The 16283-nt window shown below is 39.4% G+C and overlaps 1 protein-coding gene across 1 annotated transcript; it reads left to right on the forward strand.

The window, feature by feature from the left end:
* The first annotated feature begins 8289 nt into the window (after nt 1–8289).
* Nucleotides 8290–11827, forward strand: LOC149817852 (auxin transporter-like protein 3). Its single transcript, XM_089986100.1, has 7 exons — nt 8290–8442; nt 8740–8925; nt 9060–9172; nt 9278–9461; nt 9603–9700; nt 9827–10034; nt 11297–11827. Exons 1-7 carry the CDS (start codon nt 8290–8292, stop codon nt 11825–11827), a joined length of 1473 nt encoding a protein of 490 aa, XP_089842226.1.
* Nucleotides 11828–16283: the final 4456 nt, after the last annotated feature.

Below are 16283 nucleotides of genomic sequence, written 5' to 3' on the forward strand. Positions count from 1 at the left end.
GCCTTGTATGTTAGCATGTAAATATCGAGCATCAAAGACCGGGTGGATTCTTGCAACCACTACCCATTCCTCTATGAAAGTCGGTGAATATCATAATGGATTTTGTCACAAGTTTTTCTAAGTTCAAGGAAGGATTAAATGCAATCTGGGTGATTGATGATAGATTGACAAAGTTTATGTATTTTCTCACATGCAAGACAACATGTTCCTTCAAACAGTTAACTCGTCTCTTTATTAAAGAGATAGTGAGATTGCACGAAGTGACAAACTTTATTGTCTCCGACAGAGATTCAAAATTCACCTCCAAATTTTGGCAAAGCTTTAAAGAAGTTGTGGGGACTCAATTGAAGATGAGCACAACTTTTCATCCTCCAACAGATGGATAGTCGGAAAGGACTATACAAACGCTGGAAGATACATTGCGAGCTTATGAATTAGAGTATCATGACTCTTAGCATGAGATTCTGTCATTAATGAAATTTTTCTATAATAACAGTTTTTAGGCCAACATTAGTATGTCTCCCTACGACGCTTTATATGGGATTCATTGTAGAACGCCTTTGGGCTCGGATTAGGTAGGTCAAAGGAAGACCTTAAGCCCTGAGTTGGTTCGACAAATGGAAGAGCAGATCAAATTCATTCATGAAAGACTTCTAACTGCTCAGAGTCGTCAGAAAAGTTATGCAGAAAAGAGGTGACGTGAGTTAGAGTTCGGTCAAGGAGACCACATTTTCTTAAAGATATCACATTTTAAAGGGGTAATGAGATTCGAAAAGAAGGAAAATTAATATTAGATATATTGGACCCTTTGAAAAGATAGGTTCTACAGCATATCGGTTGGCATTACCCTCATCATTGTCTAGGATGCACAATGTGTTTCATGTATCCATGTTAAGGAAGTGTATATCAGATTATTCGCACATATTGGAAACAGTTAAATTAGTGTTGGATATCCAAAAAGAATAAAGTATTAGTGAAGAACCAATCAAGATTTTAGAACTCAAAGAGCATAAGCTGAGAAAGAAGGTTATTTCAATGGTCTTAGTAAGATGGAAGCATCACAACAAAAATGAAGCTACGTGGGAGAGTGAAGCAGACATTCATGCACATTTTTTTCCAGTTATTTCCAAGTAAAATTCACGATAAATCTTTTTTTAAAGGGCATGGAGTTGTAATGCCGACCAGGTAGGTGTAACCCTCACCTCAGTCGGTTACAGTGAGGAGAGGACAGTTACCCTCCCTCTCTCCCACATATGAAAAGTGGGGATAGAGAGGGGGGAACACCTCTTAAAGAGAAAAGAGAGGGGGTGAGGGGTAACGCCCCTCACCCATAGCTATAAAAGCCATGGGTCCTCTCTCTCTCCCTTGTCAATTTTAGCAAAGAGAGGAAGAGAGAGTGGACATAAAGAGAGAGAGGGAGAGATTGAGAGAAAGAGGAAAGAGGAGAAGAGGAGAAGAAGCAGGGGACAACGAGGAGCACCATTGTCGGCGGACCAGGTAAGTCTTCTCCTGTCCTTTTAGAAAAAAAGAAAGAAAGTCAGCAATCATGTGGTTTTCAGCAATTGTAGAGGTGCAAGGATTGGGAGGCGACTATCCCTGACGCCCAAAATGGTGAGGCATAGAGAGAGTCCCTCTGTCCTCACAACCGGTAACTAGCAGGTTGCCAGTGTCAGAAGACAACCACTGCGGTCGTGGTGGAAGGCAAAGGAGGTGGTGCCTTGCAGTAGCTGCCAACAACCATAGCAAAGAAGAGGGGGCTCGACCTCGAGTGGGTGGAGCAAACTTGGTCTACACCGAATGTCAAACCGAGTTGGCCAGGCCACTCGGTCTGGGTATGACCCATACCAAGTCGGGCTAGCAGCAAAAGACTAACTTGGTTTGGGCATGCCCAAACCGAGTCAGAATAGACAAACCAACTAACTCAGTTTGGCAATGGTCTAGATCGAGTCAGGTAAAGGAAAGAAAAATGATAGACCGAGTCAGGTCTGTTTTCAGTGGATCAACTCGGTCCAGACCGAGTCAGACCAGCTTTTGGGATAGACCGACTCGATTTATATCGGGTCGACCATGTTTTAGAAAAAATAATAATAATAATAGAAATATAAAATATTCATATATATATATATATATATATATGTATGTGTGTAATCGGATATGGACATGTATATGGAGCGAGGCAAGAATCGAGATGGTGATGACCTCGATTTTCCAATATAAGTCGGATCTAGGTTTGAATTCGAATTAGATCCAATCTCAGATTGGATCTCGTATATGTAAAGTGGATCCAAAACAAATTAAATCTAGTTGGATTTAGTTCCAATCCAAGTCCTTTCCATCATTGACACCACACTTATACCAAACTTAATTATTATGAAAAGGTTTAGATCAGTCATACCAGATCCAAGATCCAGTCATGTTTATAATTGAAAAACTTGAATGATCCACATTAGAATAAAAGTGGATATGGATAAAAAATATCCAGTTAAACTAAATCTAAACTATAGTGAATGTGAATTAGGTGTACTGTAAGGAAAAAATGAATCTGAAGAAAATTACATGAACCTAAGGATGGTCGAAGAGTAAAAAGTCTATTTTGCCCTTGATATGCTCGATTAGTAGATGAGGCATAACTTTGCACCCCGATATCGGATTCAAGTAATTTTTTGATCTTTGGATTCTTCTTTTTTAGTAGGATCCATTAGCAGGGGGTGTGATGACAAACTCTGAGAAAAATGTGATCAGAGTTTGCCATAAAATCCTAGGGGTATTTTTATATTTTTTCACAAAAAATGAGACTATAATGATAAAATGGGATTTTTGTCTATTTCATATCAGAACTTGCGAGAAGAATCAGGTTATTCTTTAGATTTAGAATTTAAGCGTTTCAGGTAAGTGAACATTTATAAATTTCTCCTTAGTCAAATAAAATACATGATGGTTAGTTTAGGCATCTTGCAATATGATTCCATGTATTATAAGTATGTTAGTTTTATCGTATTTTGAATAAAACAATTGTTTAACATGCTTAGGAATCCATAACCTTGATGTTCAGTATGATGTTTAAATATGATGATACATGTTACATATTTTTTTTATTTATGACATGATTTAAATTATGAATGTATCATGTGTGAAGATAATCATGACATTAATGCATATAAAATATTGTTAAAAATTAATGTATGACTTTGAGAAATATGTGTAGAGTTCTAAAGTTTCAAGATAGGATATGTCCTGAGAATGTTATGCTTATGCCTTAGTAGGGGCATTGTAAGTGTCATGACTTAATGAGTTGGCTATATGATGGGATGTTATCTTTAGATATGCGATATATGTCTACATGTTAAAAGTAGTTAGTGGATATACATTGATGATTGTATAAGACACTAATGTCAAGAAATAAAAGTTGAAAAAATAATGTGCATAGGATAACAGTACAGAGCATGATAAGAAACTCTAATAGGTTAGACATGGTCTAGAGCATTGTTTGTAATTTGTACCTCATTCATACCTTATAAATTGCTCAAAAATTCTTAGGTGATCTTTAGGGGTTAAAAATATTGTCACTAGACACATGTAGGATGTAGCATGAACTATAAACCTTGGGGGCATGTATAGACCCTCGAGCTCTTCAGCTAGCTACCGATGAGTATTTTATGGCTTTCAGCTTGCAACCAGCGAGCAGTTGCAACACTTGTGAATTCATATTCTGGGTCGATTTGGAATATGTTGTTGTGAGCGGTTCATATGTTTGGCCAAAACTTTAGACTCTAAGTTGTCTATATGGGTTGCTACGCTCAAAGAGGTTATTTCCAGAATAGTCGATTATAGTAGAATGTGAATGTCTACTTTGACAATAATGACAGTAAAATAGTAAAGAAGCTAAAATCTATAAATAATATGTGTGTCGAGTTAACAAACTAAACTAAGATTAGAAGCTTGGAGCTCAGTACAATTGTAACTGTCGTGTCTAATTTGTAAATGAAAACTTAATGATTTTTTGACTTACCACCTCTCTTGATTACAATTATAGGTTCAAGAACTGCTGCCAAACGATAGGTTCAAGAACTCTCAGCTACCCTCAAAATTTTCAGCACTTAGAGTATTTTTCACTGCATTTTCTTTTATTTTGATTATGTACTTTTGTCACTTTCATTTAAATGGCAATAACTGTTGTTGATTGATGTGTGACACTTTAATACTTATGAAAAGAAAAATAATTGGTGTGATTTTTAAAGTTATTGTAATAATTTTTTTTTTTTAGAATTAAGGTCCACGAACCTGGGCTTGAGAGGCCCAAGTTTAAGTCGTTACAAGTCTACTAATCCTTTATTATTTTCTGAGGGTTTTGTGGATCAATGCCAGCAAATATTATCTACATAATTTATTTATAAATAAACATGTTCTTGATCGTGAGATGGCAATGTATAAGTTTTTCAAAAGCTTGGGAGAAATTGTAGGACAGAAAAATTGGAATGTTGTGCGCATTTATGCAGTTTTGTTGAGCAGATAAAGCTTACACTTATAATTTATCAGTAGACAATAATTGTACTATATAATGAACCGACAAAGACTAGGTGTCACTCACTTTTTGCTTCATTCCGTGTTTTGGCAAAGATGAAAGAATATGACAGACATGACCATTTCACGACTCATAATAGGACAAAGTTGGCTATTTACATGTTCACACACACACACACACACACATATATATATATATATATATATATATATATATATATATATATATATATATATATATATATATATATATATATATATATATTCGGGCTGGTTTGGGCCGAGCCACTGACAAATTTACCGGCCCATTGTGGGCTGGGCCGGGCCGTCCCTCGGGCTGCACGGCCCAGTGCCCACCACTACATGGGAGTCAGGTACTCTACCAAGACTGGTCAAATTTCAAAGTAGTGGTATTGTTAGGACTGTAAACGGTCCTTGCATGGATGGCCCAAGGTAACCAAGTACGGTTTTCTTACTTCCTTTTACTAGCTTATAATATAGATCTGAATGGATCCGTGTGACTGGTTCTCGGGTTAGCTACAAAGCCAGATTGTTATTCCTTTATCAAGTCTGTATCTCCAGAATGGGCTTCGGATCCCAACTGACCCGGACCGGTTAAGCTTGTGAGATCAAACCGGTCTCTCTCTCTCTCTCTCTCTGCCAGTATTTTCTGACAAACCATCAATCCATGGCCATACCTTAGGTTTCAAAATGTGCACAGCGTTAAGAACTAGAAGCATGAAAGTTGGTAAATATTATTTTTGAAAACCACAAATCAAGTGGTGAACAACTTGCCACACAAGGCAAAGTCATTCGTTCAATCCTCATGTTTTCTTGGTTTCACCGAAAGTCAAGTATTGTTTTTTCAATTCAATATTTTTTTCAGATTACTCGAGTGAACCAAAGATTGGGTATGCAATGGAACCGAAAGAATAACAAAACGCAGAAAAGTTTTCCCTCAACAAAAAAAAGGCACTGCTGGAGCTTCAATCATAACTTGCACTAATGGTTTAAAAACCAACCGTAGGTTGGCAAGTCTTCATGCCAGGTGCAGTTTTTCCAGTTATAAATAAATAGAAAAATTATTCATCTTGAACTGTCTTCCTAGTGAGTTGTTGTTTGTGCAGGTTTGATTGATCTTTGGACACACACAGAAATGTTCATCTTGGGCAGATTCAAAATTGATCACTTCACTTGGACAAGGATTCCTGGCATCAGGCTCAATTGGGTTTTGAGTCTGGTGGTCCCTCGAGTCAGTCATCAGCCAACCCAAGTTCAACCAGCTTGCAGTTCTCACCTATATTGAGCAGCTATTCAGTTTGTTAAATCAACTCATCAACCCTGAGCCCGCAAGGGTTTCCACTGATCTGCTAGGGGTGACTTGTGAGTCACCAACAAGACAAGTTTAAAACCTATATAAAGGTCTCTTGCCACAAGATCGAAGCTGAGTGTACTCTCTAGCAATGTTGTCAGTATCGGCCTGAATCAGCCTGTATCAGTCAATACATATCATATCAACATAAAATCGATACGATACTAACCTGAATCAGTTATTTTTTGATAAATGAAAAATACTTAATAAAATTTTTAATATTATTTTAATGGTTGTAACACGTTTTGATTGACACAGAATATTTTTTAATTATTTTTAGTCAATTCAGAACGATTCACTTGAGAATCAATATTGGCCGATTCACCTGAATCGTTGGCTAAACGATTCAGGGCCGATGCTGACCACAGTGCTCTCTAGTGAGAAGCAAGGCTTCAAGGGTTTTACCAACCAGAGGCCGTTTTCCCCTGGCTTAGAGAAAAAAACAACTCTGACTGAGAAATCATAGATGTTGGTCAAACTCTCGAGACATTAAACATAAGAAGATGCAGAGTTGATAATTGAGTAAATCAAACGCATGCCAACATACTCATTTGCGTTAAAAGGGAGAAGCCACGAACTTAATTGCACTAAAGGATGACAAGAAGTTCCATTAAAAGCTGATAATGAGAATGATGCTCTTATACAGCCATTTTATTGTCTGTTGCACTCCCCTATGATCTAATATTAAATCCCACTAGCCATCCTACTTAACCATGGTAATGATTTTACCCCTCATTATTTACTATAAAGAATAATTTGGTATGACTAGTCGTAGACACAAGTACAAATCCCCTCTCTCTCTCTCTCTCTCTCTCTCTCTCCATTTGATAAACCCCAAGGGTTTTGATGTAGACTTTTAATTGATTTTAAGATATTGGTAGGTCTTTCTTGATGATAACAGGGTTTGGGTAGAGGAGAGGAATAATAACGAGATTGCTTTTAGTGGGCTTTATCGTGCTCTCACCAATCATGACTCTCTTTACCTTTATCTTTGGAGGGTTGTAAAGGGAATGTTTTCTTTATGGGGCATTGCCGTTTCCCTAGGGCACAGGATTTTACAAAACAAAGGCCATGGGCGGGCATTGGGAGGGCTGTCAGAGCCTCGTGTCGACCATCCATGTGAGCCCCCTTCCTTTTGTATTCTTGTAAAGCAGCCACCCTCATTGGAAGCAATCATGCCGGGCGTTTTTGTGGAATAATTCCCAACTCCCCTTCCTATTCTTTATTCTTTTTCACTCCGTTATAGATGAACATCGATACAAATCCTTTTTAATAAGTTTCAATCTCACATCTTGTCTACACAGCCAGCCAAATAAATGCTCTGTCATGGTAGGTGATGAATAAAACATCAATACATTTTCTCTAGCATATTTCATATGAATCCATGAATATAAGGGGAATGTAGATGTCCTTACGTAGAAAGCAATAAAAAATATAATTTTTAAAAGTTATCATGTGTTTATAACGTAGAACATGTAGCCCCAAGGGTTTGAATATTTTGGCACATTTGGGTTAGGTGGGTTGGGTTGGGTTGGATTCAGGTTGAAAGACATTGTGAGTTTTCATCCTTTGCAGCAATGCCAAAGCTTGTGTTAGGGCACGGTGGTTGTAGAGTTTTATTATCAGTGGGGTCTGCATTAGGTCAGCTGGATTCCCGCCCATCCTGCTAACCATTAATTAAAGTTGGGTTTTAACTTTGCTTACTAAAAAAATTTGACTATTAATTACTATTTAAAGCTAATTATGAAACAGTAAATATCACAGAATAGTTACGATCGGCAGCGTTTCCAAAATAATGTAATTTTATCATGGTATTTTCAAAAGCTAATAAAATACCCAAAATAACTCATTATTTTCATACTTTAACCACATTGAAAATATCCCATTTTTAGCACAGTATGAACGCTTGTGAACAAAAAGGATTCAAAAACATTATGATAAGGTCCAGGACTATGTTTACTGTGTAATTTTGTTGCATAGCCAAAATGCTAAGATTCGACACATCATGGCAGAGGAGTGCAATTTTCACTCTCAAAGGTGGGTGACTTCGTAAATTGGTACAGTCTAAACGGTACGGAGAAATTTGCCGATTTTTTTAATTCCTGATCAAGCCCGGTGGGGCAACCCGCTCGTGCGTTCAAGCCATGTTTTTTTTTGAGAGAGAGAGAGTTTGATCATCAATCATCAAACCCCTCTATTTGGAAAAGCGGTTTTGTTCAAGCTGCCGATTATTTCATGAAACCGCCGATCATTTCGACCGTTGTGGCAAACAAAATCGGCCCTGGTCTCCAGAATATATAAATACCAAACACCACCCCCTACCCTCCAGAATTCCAAGCACTCGACCCTTTTTCGGAGCTCTCTGTCTCTCTTGCTGTTTAGAACCACCTGCAAGTATGGCCACGGACAAGGTGGAGACAGTGGTGGCAGGGAACTATGTGGAAATGGAAACAGAAGGCAAACCAAAAACCATGAAAACCAAGCTCTCCAAATTCTTCTGGCATGGTGGCTCCGTCTATGATGCCTGGTTCAGTTGCGCTTCCAATCAGGTATTTCCATCTTCATTTCCCTGCATCACCATCATCATTTTTTTTGTTTATTACGGGGAGAAACTGCGTCCGGGATCAGAGACGTGGCCGCGCTGGCTTAACGGTTGCTTTTCTTGCAGCTAATGTGCACATCCAGTTTTTTTTCTCCTTTCTTTGCTACATTTATACACTTGGCTTTTGCATTCTTTGTTGCATTACATTTGTGTTAAAACATCACTGATGTTCACAACAGTTCTCTTATGTTTCCCTTTCACTTTGTGGTAGTTTAGTTTTTTGTGTTGCTTTTGATTGTTTCAGGTGGCGCAAGTGTTGCTCACACTGCCATACTCTTTCTCTCAACTGGGGATGCTTTCAGGCATCATGTTTCAGCTCTTCTATGGACTGATGGGTAGCTGGACAGCATATCTAATCAGCATCCTTTATGTGGAGTATAGAACTAGGAAGGAGAGAGAGAAGGTTGACTTTAGAAATCATGTCATTCAGGTTATTCATTCACAACTTCTCTCCTTGTTTTCCCTTTGGAACAGTCTTTTTGTGATGTTATCTTCTTTGTCTATTACATTGATAAATAAATGGCTTTCCTTTCTATTTTAAACCTTTGAAGTTTTGATTTATAGTGGTTTGAAGTTCTTGATGGGCTTCTTGGGAAGCATTGGAGGAACGTGGGTCTGGCTTTCAACTGTACTTTCCTTCTGTTTGGATCTGTCATCCAGCTCATAGCTTGTGCCAGGTCCTCATTTATTTTCTTTTCTCTCATACATTCTGTGTTTCTATCATATCAAACAAGTGCCTTGGAAAATGGTTTGATTTACTTTATTGGTTTGAACAAATACAGTAACATTTACTACATAAATGATAATCTTGACAAGAGGACATGGACATACATTTTTGGGGCATGCTGCGCCACTACAGTCTTCATCCCTTCTTTCCACAACTACAGAATCTGGTCCTTCCTGGGTCTGGTGATGACCACCTACACATCTTGGTACATGACTATTGCTGCTCTCGTTCATGGACAGGTAAAAACCAAACAAACACCACTATGAGCATCCAACGAACATAATACTGTTAAAATGGTGTTTCTTTATTCATTGATTTACATGATCTCTTATCATTTTAAGTCTCTTATATAGTTATCACTAATAATGGTCTTTGAAAAGGTTGAAGGAGTGAAGCATTCAGGACCAACAAAGCTGGTTCTTTACTTCACTGGCGCCACAAACATCTTGTATACGTTTGGAGGGCATGCTGTGACTGTGTAAGACTCTGATCCCTATAGGAAAAGGGGGGAATCTGACATGACTATTGTTATGAATATGGTATTGCTGGTTGAGGAGATGTGTGACTTAAATGATCGATTTATTTGTGTGGTATACTGGTGCAGGGAGATAATGCACGCCATGTGGAAGCCCCAAAAGTTCAAGTCCATATATCTGCTGGCCACTGTGTATGTGCTGACACTAACGATGCCCTCTGCTGTGGCTGTGTATTGGGCATTTGGGGACATGCTTCTCAACCACTCCAATGCTTTCGCTTTGCTTCCCAGGACGGGGTTCAGAGATGCAGCTGTCATTCTGATGCTCATTCATCAGGTTCTGAATATAAGGCCCTCCCTCTCTATCTAGCCTTCTCTCTTCCCTTTCTTTTTCGTTTTTTTTTCCCTTCTTTCATTGATTTCTTTGCTTCCTTTACGCAGTTCACCTTCCAAGACATAAAAAAAGAGTCTTTTTTCTTTTTCTTGACGCGGGATGTGTCGGTCTGACTGATACTGCAGAGAGTGCAGAAAAGACGTTACGTTTTTCTCATTATAAAGGAACTCCTGAAGCTTTCGATTTTTTGCCACTGTGGGGTGCCACAAAAAAGCAGTGCATGGGTTGATGATTGGTCACATCTGGGGGCGTCTTTTTCGCCCCTGGAATGTTTCGGGAATCGTACGTAGGGGCACTCCACTCGGATAATTGTATCGGACTAGCATAGGCTTGATTTTTCTTTCTTATTCACCATATTCCTCCTTAGCCACGTATCTCTAACACCTAGCTAGGGCTGGTAAACGAGCCAAACGAACCGAACATGCCTTGTTCGGGCTTGGCTTTTGCTCATGTTTAGACAAGCTGAGCTCGAGCTCGAGCTCGAGCCAAACCAAGTCAAACGAGTCGGCTCGTGTAAAAAAAATGAAATGAATTTCAAAATCGGCACCACCCCAAACTTCTCATGTACATCTCAAGAACTCTAACTCGCTATACAGCACCATAATGTCTTGCATTCTATATATTATATTTTTATGAGTTTACACAAGCCTTGCCGAGAAGAAGACTCCTTGTTGGTGCTTGCCTAGTTTATGCTTAACGAACTGCTCATGGCTCTGCTCGTCACCTACACGAACGCGCGCATTCATGGAGAGCCGAACCGAGCATTTGTTTACCAGCCGTACTAACACCTAGCTGAGCCCTGATGTGGTAGTAGCCGACCTAACCACTCTTGGCTCGTTCACGAGCCCATTCGGTTCATTATTGAAGACACCAACTTGAAATATTGGAAACTATGAGCCTGAGTCGATTCATTTCTCCTTGTTTGGAAGAGCAAGCATGACTTTGTCTCAGCTTAGCCTTGTCAAAGCTTTTTTCTGTTTTTATTTATAGATTTTATATAAAACAAACTAGTTAGTTGAGATAAGTCTTAAAGTTAGAACCTACAACCAATACAGCTTAGTTGAGAGAGAGAGAGAGAGAGAGAGAGAGAAAGTTTAATGCTGAATTTTCTGTAAAATTCTTTTTAAAGTACTGACATCGTTTCTTGTTGCTTCATCGTTTGATGGGGATATATCGAACGAACGACGACCAACTCTAATAAGCAGTTCATCACATTCGGGTTCGCGTGCACTCCACTGTACTTCGTGTGGGAGAAGGTGATAGGGATGCACGAGGCCAAGAGCATCTGCAAGCGCGCCCTTGTGAGGCTGCCGGTGGTCATCCCCATCTGGTTCCTCGCTATCGTCTTCCCCTTCTTCGGCCCCATCAACTCGACCGTCGGCTCCCTCCTCGTCAGCTTCACCGTCTACATCATTCCGGCCCTCGCCCACATGCTCACCTTCCGCACCGCCTCTGCTCGAGAGAACGCCGTGGAGAGTCCGCCTTGGTTCGTGGGCAGGTGGGCCGGCATGTACGTGGTCAACATGTTCGTGGTGGGTTGGGTCTTCGTCGTGGGCTTCTCCTTCGGTGGGTGGGCTAGCGTGACCAACTTCGTCCACCAGGTCAACACCTTCGGGCTCTTCACCAAGTGTTACCAATGCCCGCCTCCCAAACAGCTTCCCCTCACACCACCACCCTCCAATGCGACAGCATTTTCCCCGGCCCCTGCTTACCATCATCATCACAAACACCCTTGATTAATTTTCTTGTTTTTCTTTGCTTTTGGTATTGGGAGAATCTGTCCTGTCTCTTTGGTGAGGGGTGGAGAAAATTAAGAGGATGACGAAGGTGGTGGTAATGATGGTGGTGATCATGAAAAATGTTCAAAAAAGAAAAGGAAAGAGGGGCGCATGACATCGTATGAATGATCTTGGCAACTCAAAAAGAGCTGTGTAGTGATATGTTTTCTTTTTTCTCTTTTCTTTTCTTTCTTTAGTCTCTTTTTTAGCGACAATGTAACTTTGAATCTATAGTTAGAGTGGCAGAATGTGTTTCTCTCTCTCTAAAAGTATGCCCTTTGAAACTTATAGCATGTCGAGTAAAGCACAAAATAAATGATGTCAAGTGTGCTTTTCTTCTTTTTATTATCGAGAGAGAGAGAGAGCATAGGATACCTCCTTCCCCTACCGCCGGGTCACCATCCATCCCGTGTCTGATGCTGCTCAACCACCTTTATTCCTTGTGGGCATACATCTTGCAGATGATGAGACCAACCGATGAACTTTTTTGCTGCTTATGATCCCCATGAGATTCGATTGCAAGACCCCTCAATTAAGCTAGTGACCAAATATACTCAATTTTCGTTTGTTTCAGTCTATTTTTAGTTTGAACTTAGTAATTGTTGTTTGCACTGGAAACTATACAATTTTTGTTTAAGAAATGATGGGAAAAAGCTCCAGGACTTTGTGAAACAAAAGGGTGAGGTGCTATTAAGTATAAGACCAAGGATCATGTTAAGCTGAGAAATCAGAAGATAAAATCAGGGATCAGTTGAGCTGGATCAGATCCTAAAATCAAGGATCAATATAACAAGAAATCAGATAAGGATAAGAAATTATGTAACAGCAAATGTAACAATAAGATAGAATCTCTTACCCAACTCTATTTAAATTCCTACTTAGGAGAATAATAAAAAAGGGAAAGGAGTGAGTGCCGGGTGAGTTTCCCTTACTTTCGTGGACTTAGATTCCTGTTGGAATCGAACCACGTTAAACTGTGTGCATCTTCTTCTTTGTGTGTGGTTATTGCATAACCGTTGTCGAGATTCTCTCTTTGATTTGGTATCAGAGTGGCGTCGACCTGCAGCCATGAATAGCTCGTCCAGCAGCAGCATTACTAGCAGAAGTGGTGGTTATGATGGAGTTGTTGGTACAATGATGCCTCCCTCCTTCCTTGTTGACTGCCCCTAACAACCTACAGTTGTTCCTAAATGTGAAATTGTACGATGATAATTTTTTGCTCTAAGAATCGCAGTTCATTCCCTTGTTGAAGAGCTTTGATCTTCTTGGATTCGTGGATGGATCCACTCCATGCCCAGATAAGTTTCTTACTCATCTTTATCAGTCTTCTCCTACCGTGAACCCTGCCTATGAGCAGTGGCAAAAACAAAATCAACTTCTTCTGAGTTGGATCTTGTCCTCTCTCACGGATACAATCCATAGCCAAATTGTTGGGTTGTCATCCTCATTTGAGGTTTGGACAACATTAAAAACCAGTTATGCGGCTAGATCTAGAGCTCGAATTTACCAACTTCGAGCTCAACTCCAAATTCTATTAAAGGGGTCAGATTCTATCTCTCCTTACTTTTATAAGGCAAGGGTCATCTCCCATCACCTAGCTAGCTCTTGCCTCTAAACCAGCAATTGAAGGGGACTTAATCTCATATTTTAATTGGTCTTCCGAATGCTTAGTATGGATAATTGAAAATGTCCATCAACACTCGTAAAGAGTTCTCATTAGATGAGTTATATGGTGTGCTTCTAACTCATGAGGCCCAAGTCGAGGTGATTGAATAAAATGAATCCATAAGCACATCTGCAAAATTTTCAAATAAGCAATCAAATCGGGGGGAAAGGTTATCAAAATCAGTCAAGTCAAAATAGAAATAAGAATTTCTACAAAAATAAGGGGCAAAATGGTGGGCATGGAGGTTGGTCCAACTATGGACGACAATATCAAAATTCAGATTCTCAAAATCTGGTTTGTCAAGCATATGGAAAGTCTAGAGCTTTCAGGTTTCAAAAAGAAAGTACCCTAGAAGCCTATCATTACTCCAACATCAACCAACTATGGTGACAACTCGTGGTACCTTGATTCAGGAACCTCGCATCATATTATCGTCGATCTGAATAATCTTTCATTGCATGTCAAGGTAATGACAGCCTCAAAGTCGGCAATGGTGCAGGTTTGAAAATAAAAACACTCAGGCTCGTCTATTTTTCATTCATCTTGTTCTAAATTCTCCTTGAAAAATATCTTGCATGTTTTTGAGATTACTCGAAATTTATTATCAGTGAATAAGTTCACCCGTGATAATAACATTTTTTTTCGAATTTTATCCTGACAATTGTTTTGAGAAGGATCACAAGACAGGTGCTCATCTTCTTCAGGGGAAAGTAGAGATGGTTTGTATTAGACTCAACTTTTTGTAGGCTCAGGCATATGTTGGTGAAAGAACAACATTGGAAAAGTGACATGAAAGATTAGGGCATCCTTCTTATCGCATTTTGAATAATGTGTTAAACAGTCGTGGTCTTATTTTTTATCATAATAAGTTGAACAACACGGTATATGTGGCTTGTCAAAAGGGTAAAAGTCATAACTTACCCTTTGATGATGCTAAATTAGTTACGACAAGACCCTTGGATTTAGTTTTTTCAGATGTGTGGGGACCAACCCCAATTGTGTCCTCTCGAGGACATTGATATTATGTTCATTTCATTGATGTGTACTCTCGATTTACCTGGCTTTATGTTATTTCAAATAAATCTGAAGTGATGCATGTGTTTCAAATTTTTAAGAAATATGTGGAAAATCTATTTGATAGAAAGATCAAAAGCCTTCAAAGTGATTGGAGAGGTAAGTACAGAAATATCTCAAAATTTCTTCAAACTCAAGGTATAGGACATCGAATATTCATAAGCAAAATGGAATGACTGAACACAAACACCGACACATTATGAAAACCGGTCTTGCTCTCATTGCTCACTCTAGTGTCCCACAAAAGTTTTGTGATCAAGCCTTTTTAATTGCCACATACCTTAATAGGATGATGTCACCAATCACCAAAAACAAATCTCCCTACCAAGTGTTGTTTCAAAAAAAATCTTGATTGTAAGTTTTTATGTGTTTTTGGGTGTGCTTGCTACCCTTGTATTTGCCCATTCAACACTCACAAAATGGATTTTCGGAGCACTAAGTGTGTGTTCATGGAATATAGTCTCAACCACAAGGGATACATTTTTTTTCGTCTTGATAATGAGAAAGTGTTATATCCCGTCATGTTGTGTTTGATGAACACCGGTTTCTATACCATGATCCGCATGCAAAATCAAGCCCAAGACTCTCTCATTCTCAACCCATTTCATTAACCTTACATGCTCCACCTGCCCTAAGTCCCACTTCAAATGGATCGGTCTCAGCCCATCCCCATGACTCTCATGATCTACCGCCTGTGACCCCATCTCCTTAACATCTAGACCCCATCAATCACCTGAGCTCTCCCACCCAATTGAACCCACCTAGTGCAACATCTGATCACATTTTCTCATCTCCCTCGGTTGTACCACCCAACGTCCAATCAAAATTGTCTCGCACTCACCACATGATCACAAGATCTCAAACTGGATCTCTTAAGCCTCGTCTTTTTCTTACAACCCGGTACCCACTTCCCATAGCCTTGCTTGTTGAAATTTCTCAAGATCGTGAACCAACCACTTTTCGGCAGACCAACTTCGACCAATGATGGCGTCAAACCATGTAGGTTGAATTTCATGCTTTACTTCAAAAACAAACTTGGGATCTCGTACCTCCTCCGTTAAATCAAAATATTGTCGGGTGCAAGTGGATTTTCAAGATCAAGCATCAGGATGACGGGGAGATTAAACATTTCAAAGCTTGTCTTGTTGGCAAGGGCTTCACTCAGAAAGAAGGTATAGACTACTTCAAAACCTTCAGCTCTGTTGTTAAAGCCCCCATAATTAGGTTCGTGCTATCCATTGTGGTTACCTTGGGATGGTCAATTCGACAGTTGGATGTCAATAGCACATTCCTGCATGGGTACCTCCAAGAAGAAGTATGCATGTCCCAACCACAAGGGTTTATGAGTCCTCAATATCCTCATCATATTTGTCGTCTTCATAGGGAATTATATGGATTAAAACAGGCTCTTTAAGCATGGTTTCATCACTTGAGTACTTACTTGGAGCATATTGGGTTCTATGGGTCTCACACTGATCCGTCATTATTTATCCAAAAAAATGGGTTCAGATTAACTTATATTTTAATATATGTTGTTGATATCATTATTACTGACAGCTATGGGTAAGGAATTTGAAAGTGCAGTAGGATCGAGGCAACGAGCACTAGAGGGGGGGTGAATAATGCTTTTAAAAATTTGTCTTTGGAATATTAACGGATTTTGCAATTTGAAAA

This window comes from Nuphar pumila, chromosome 13, assembly GCF_984573655.1.
Source record: "Nuphar pumila chromosome 13, dmNupPumi1.hap1.1, whole genome shotgun sequence".
Taxonomy (NCBI): Eukaryota; Viridiplantae; Streptophyta; class Magnoliopsida; order Nymphaeales; family Nymphaeaceae; genus Nuphar; species Nuphar pumila.

What these genes read in the sequence shown, in the direction of transcription:
- LOC149817852 (XM_089986100.1), top strand. Translation starts at nt 8,290, where the DNA reads ATGGCCACGGACAAGGTGGAGACAGTGGTGGCAGGGAACTATGTGGAA. An exon ending in CAGCTCATAGCTTGTGCCAG is followed by an intron (nt 9,173 to 9,277) that starts GTCCTCATTTAT and finishes GAACAAATACAG; the next exon opens with TAACATTTACTACATAAATG. An exon ending in TTCTGATGCTCATTCATCAG is followed by an intron (nt 10,035 to 11,296) that starts GTTCTGAATATA and finishes TCTAATAAGCAG; the next exon opens with TTCATCACATTCGGGTTCGC.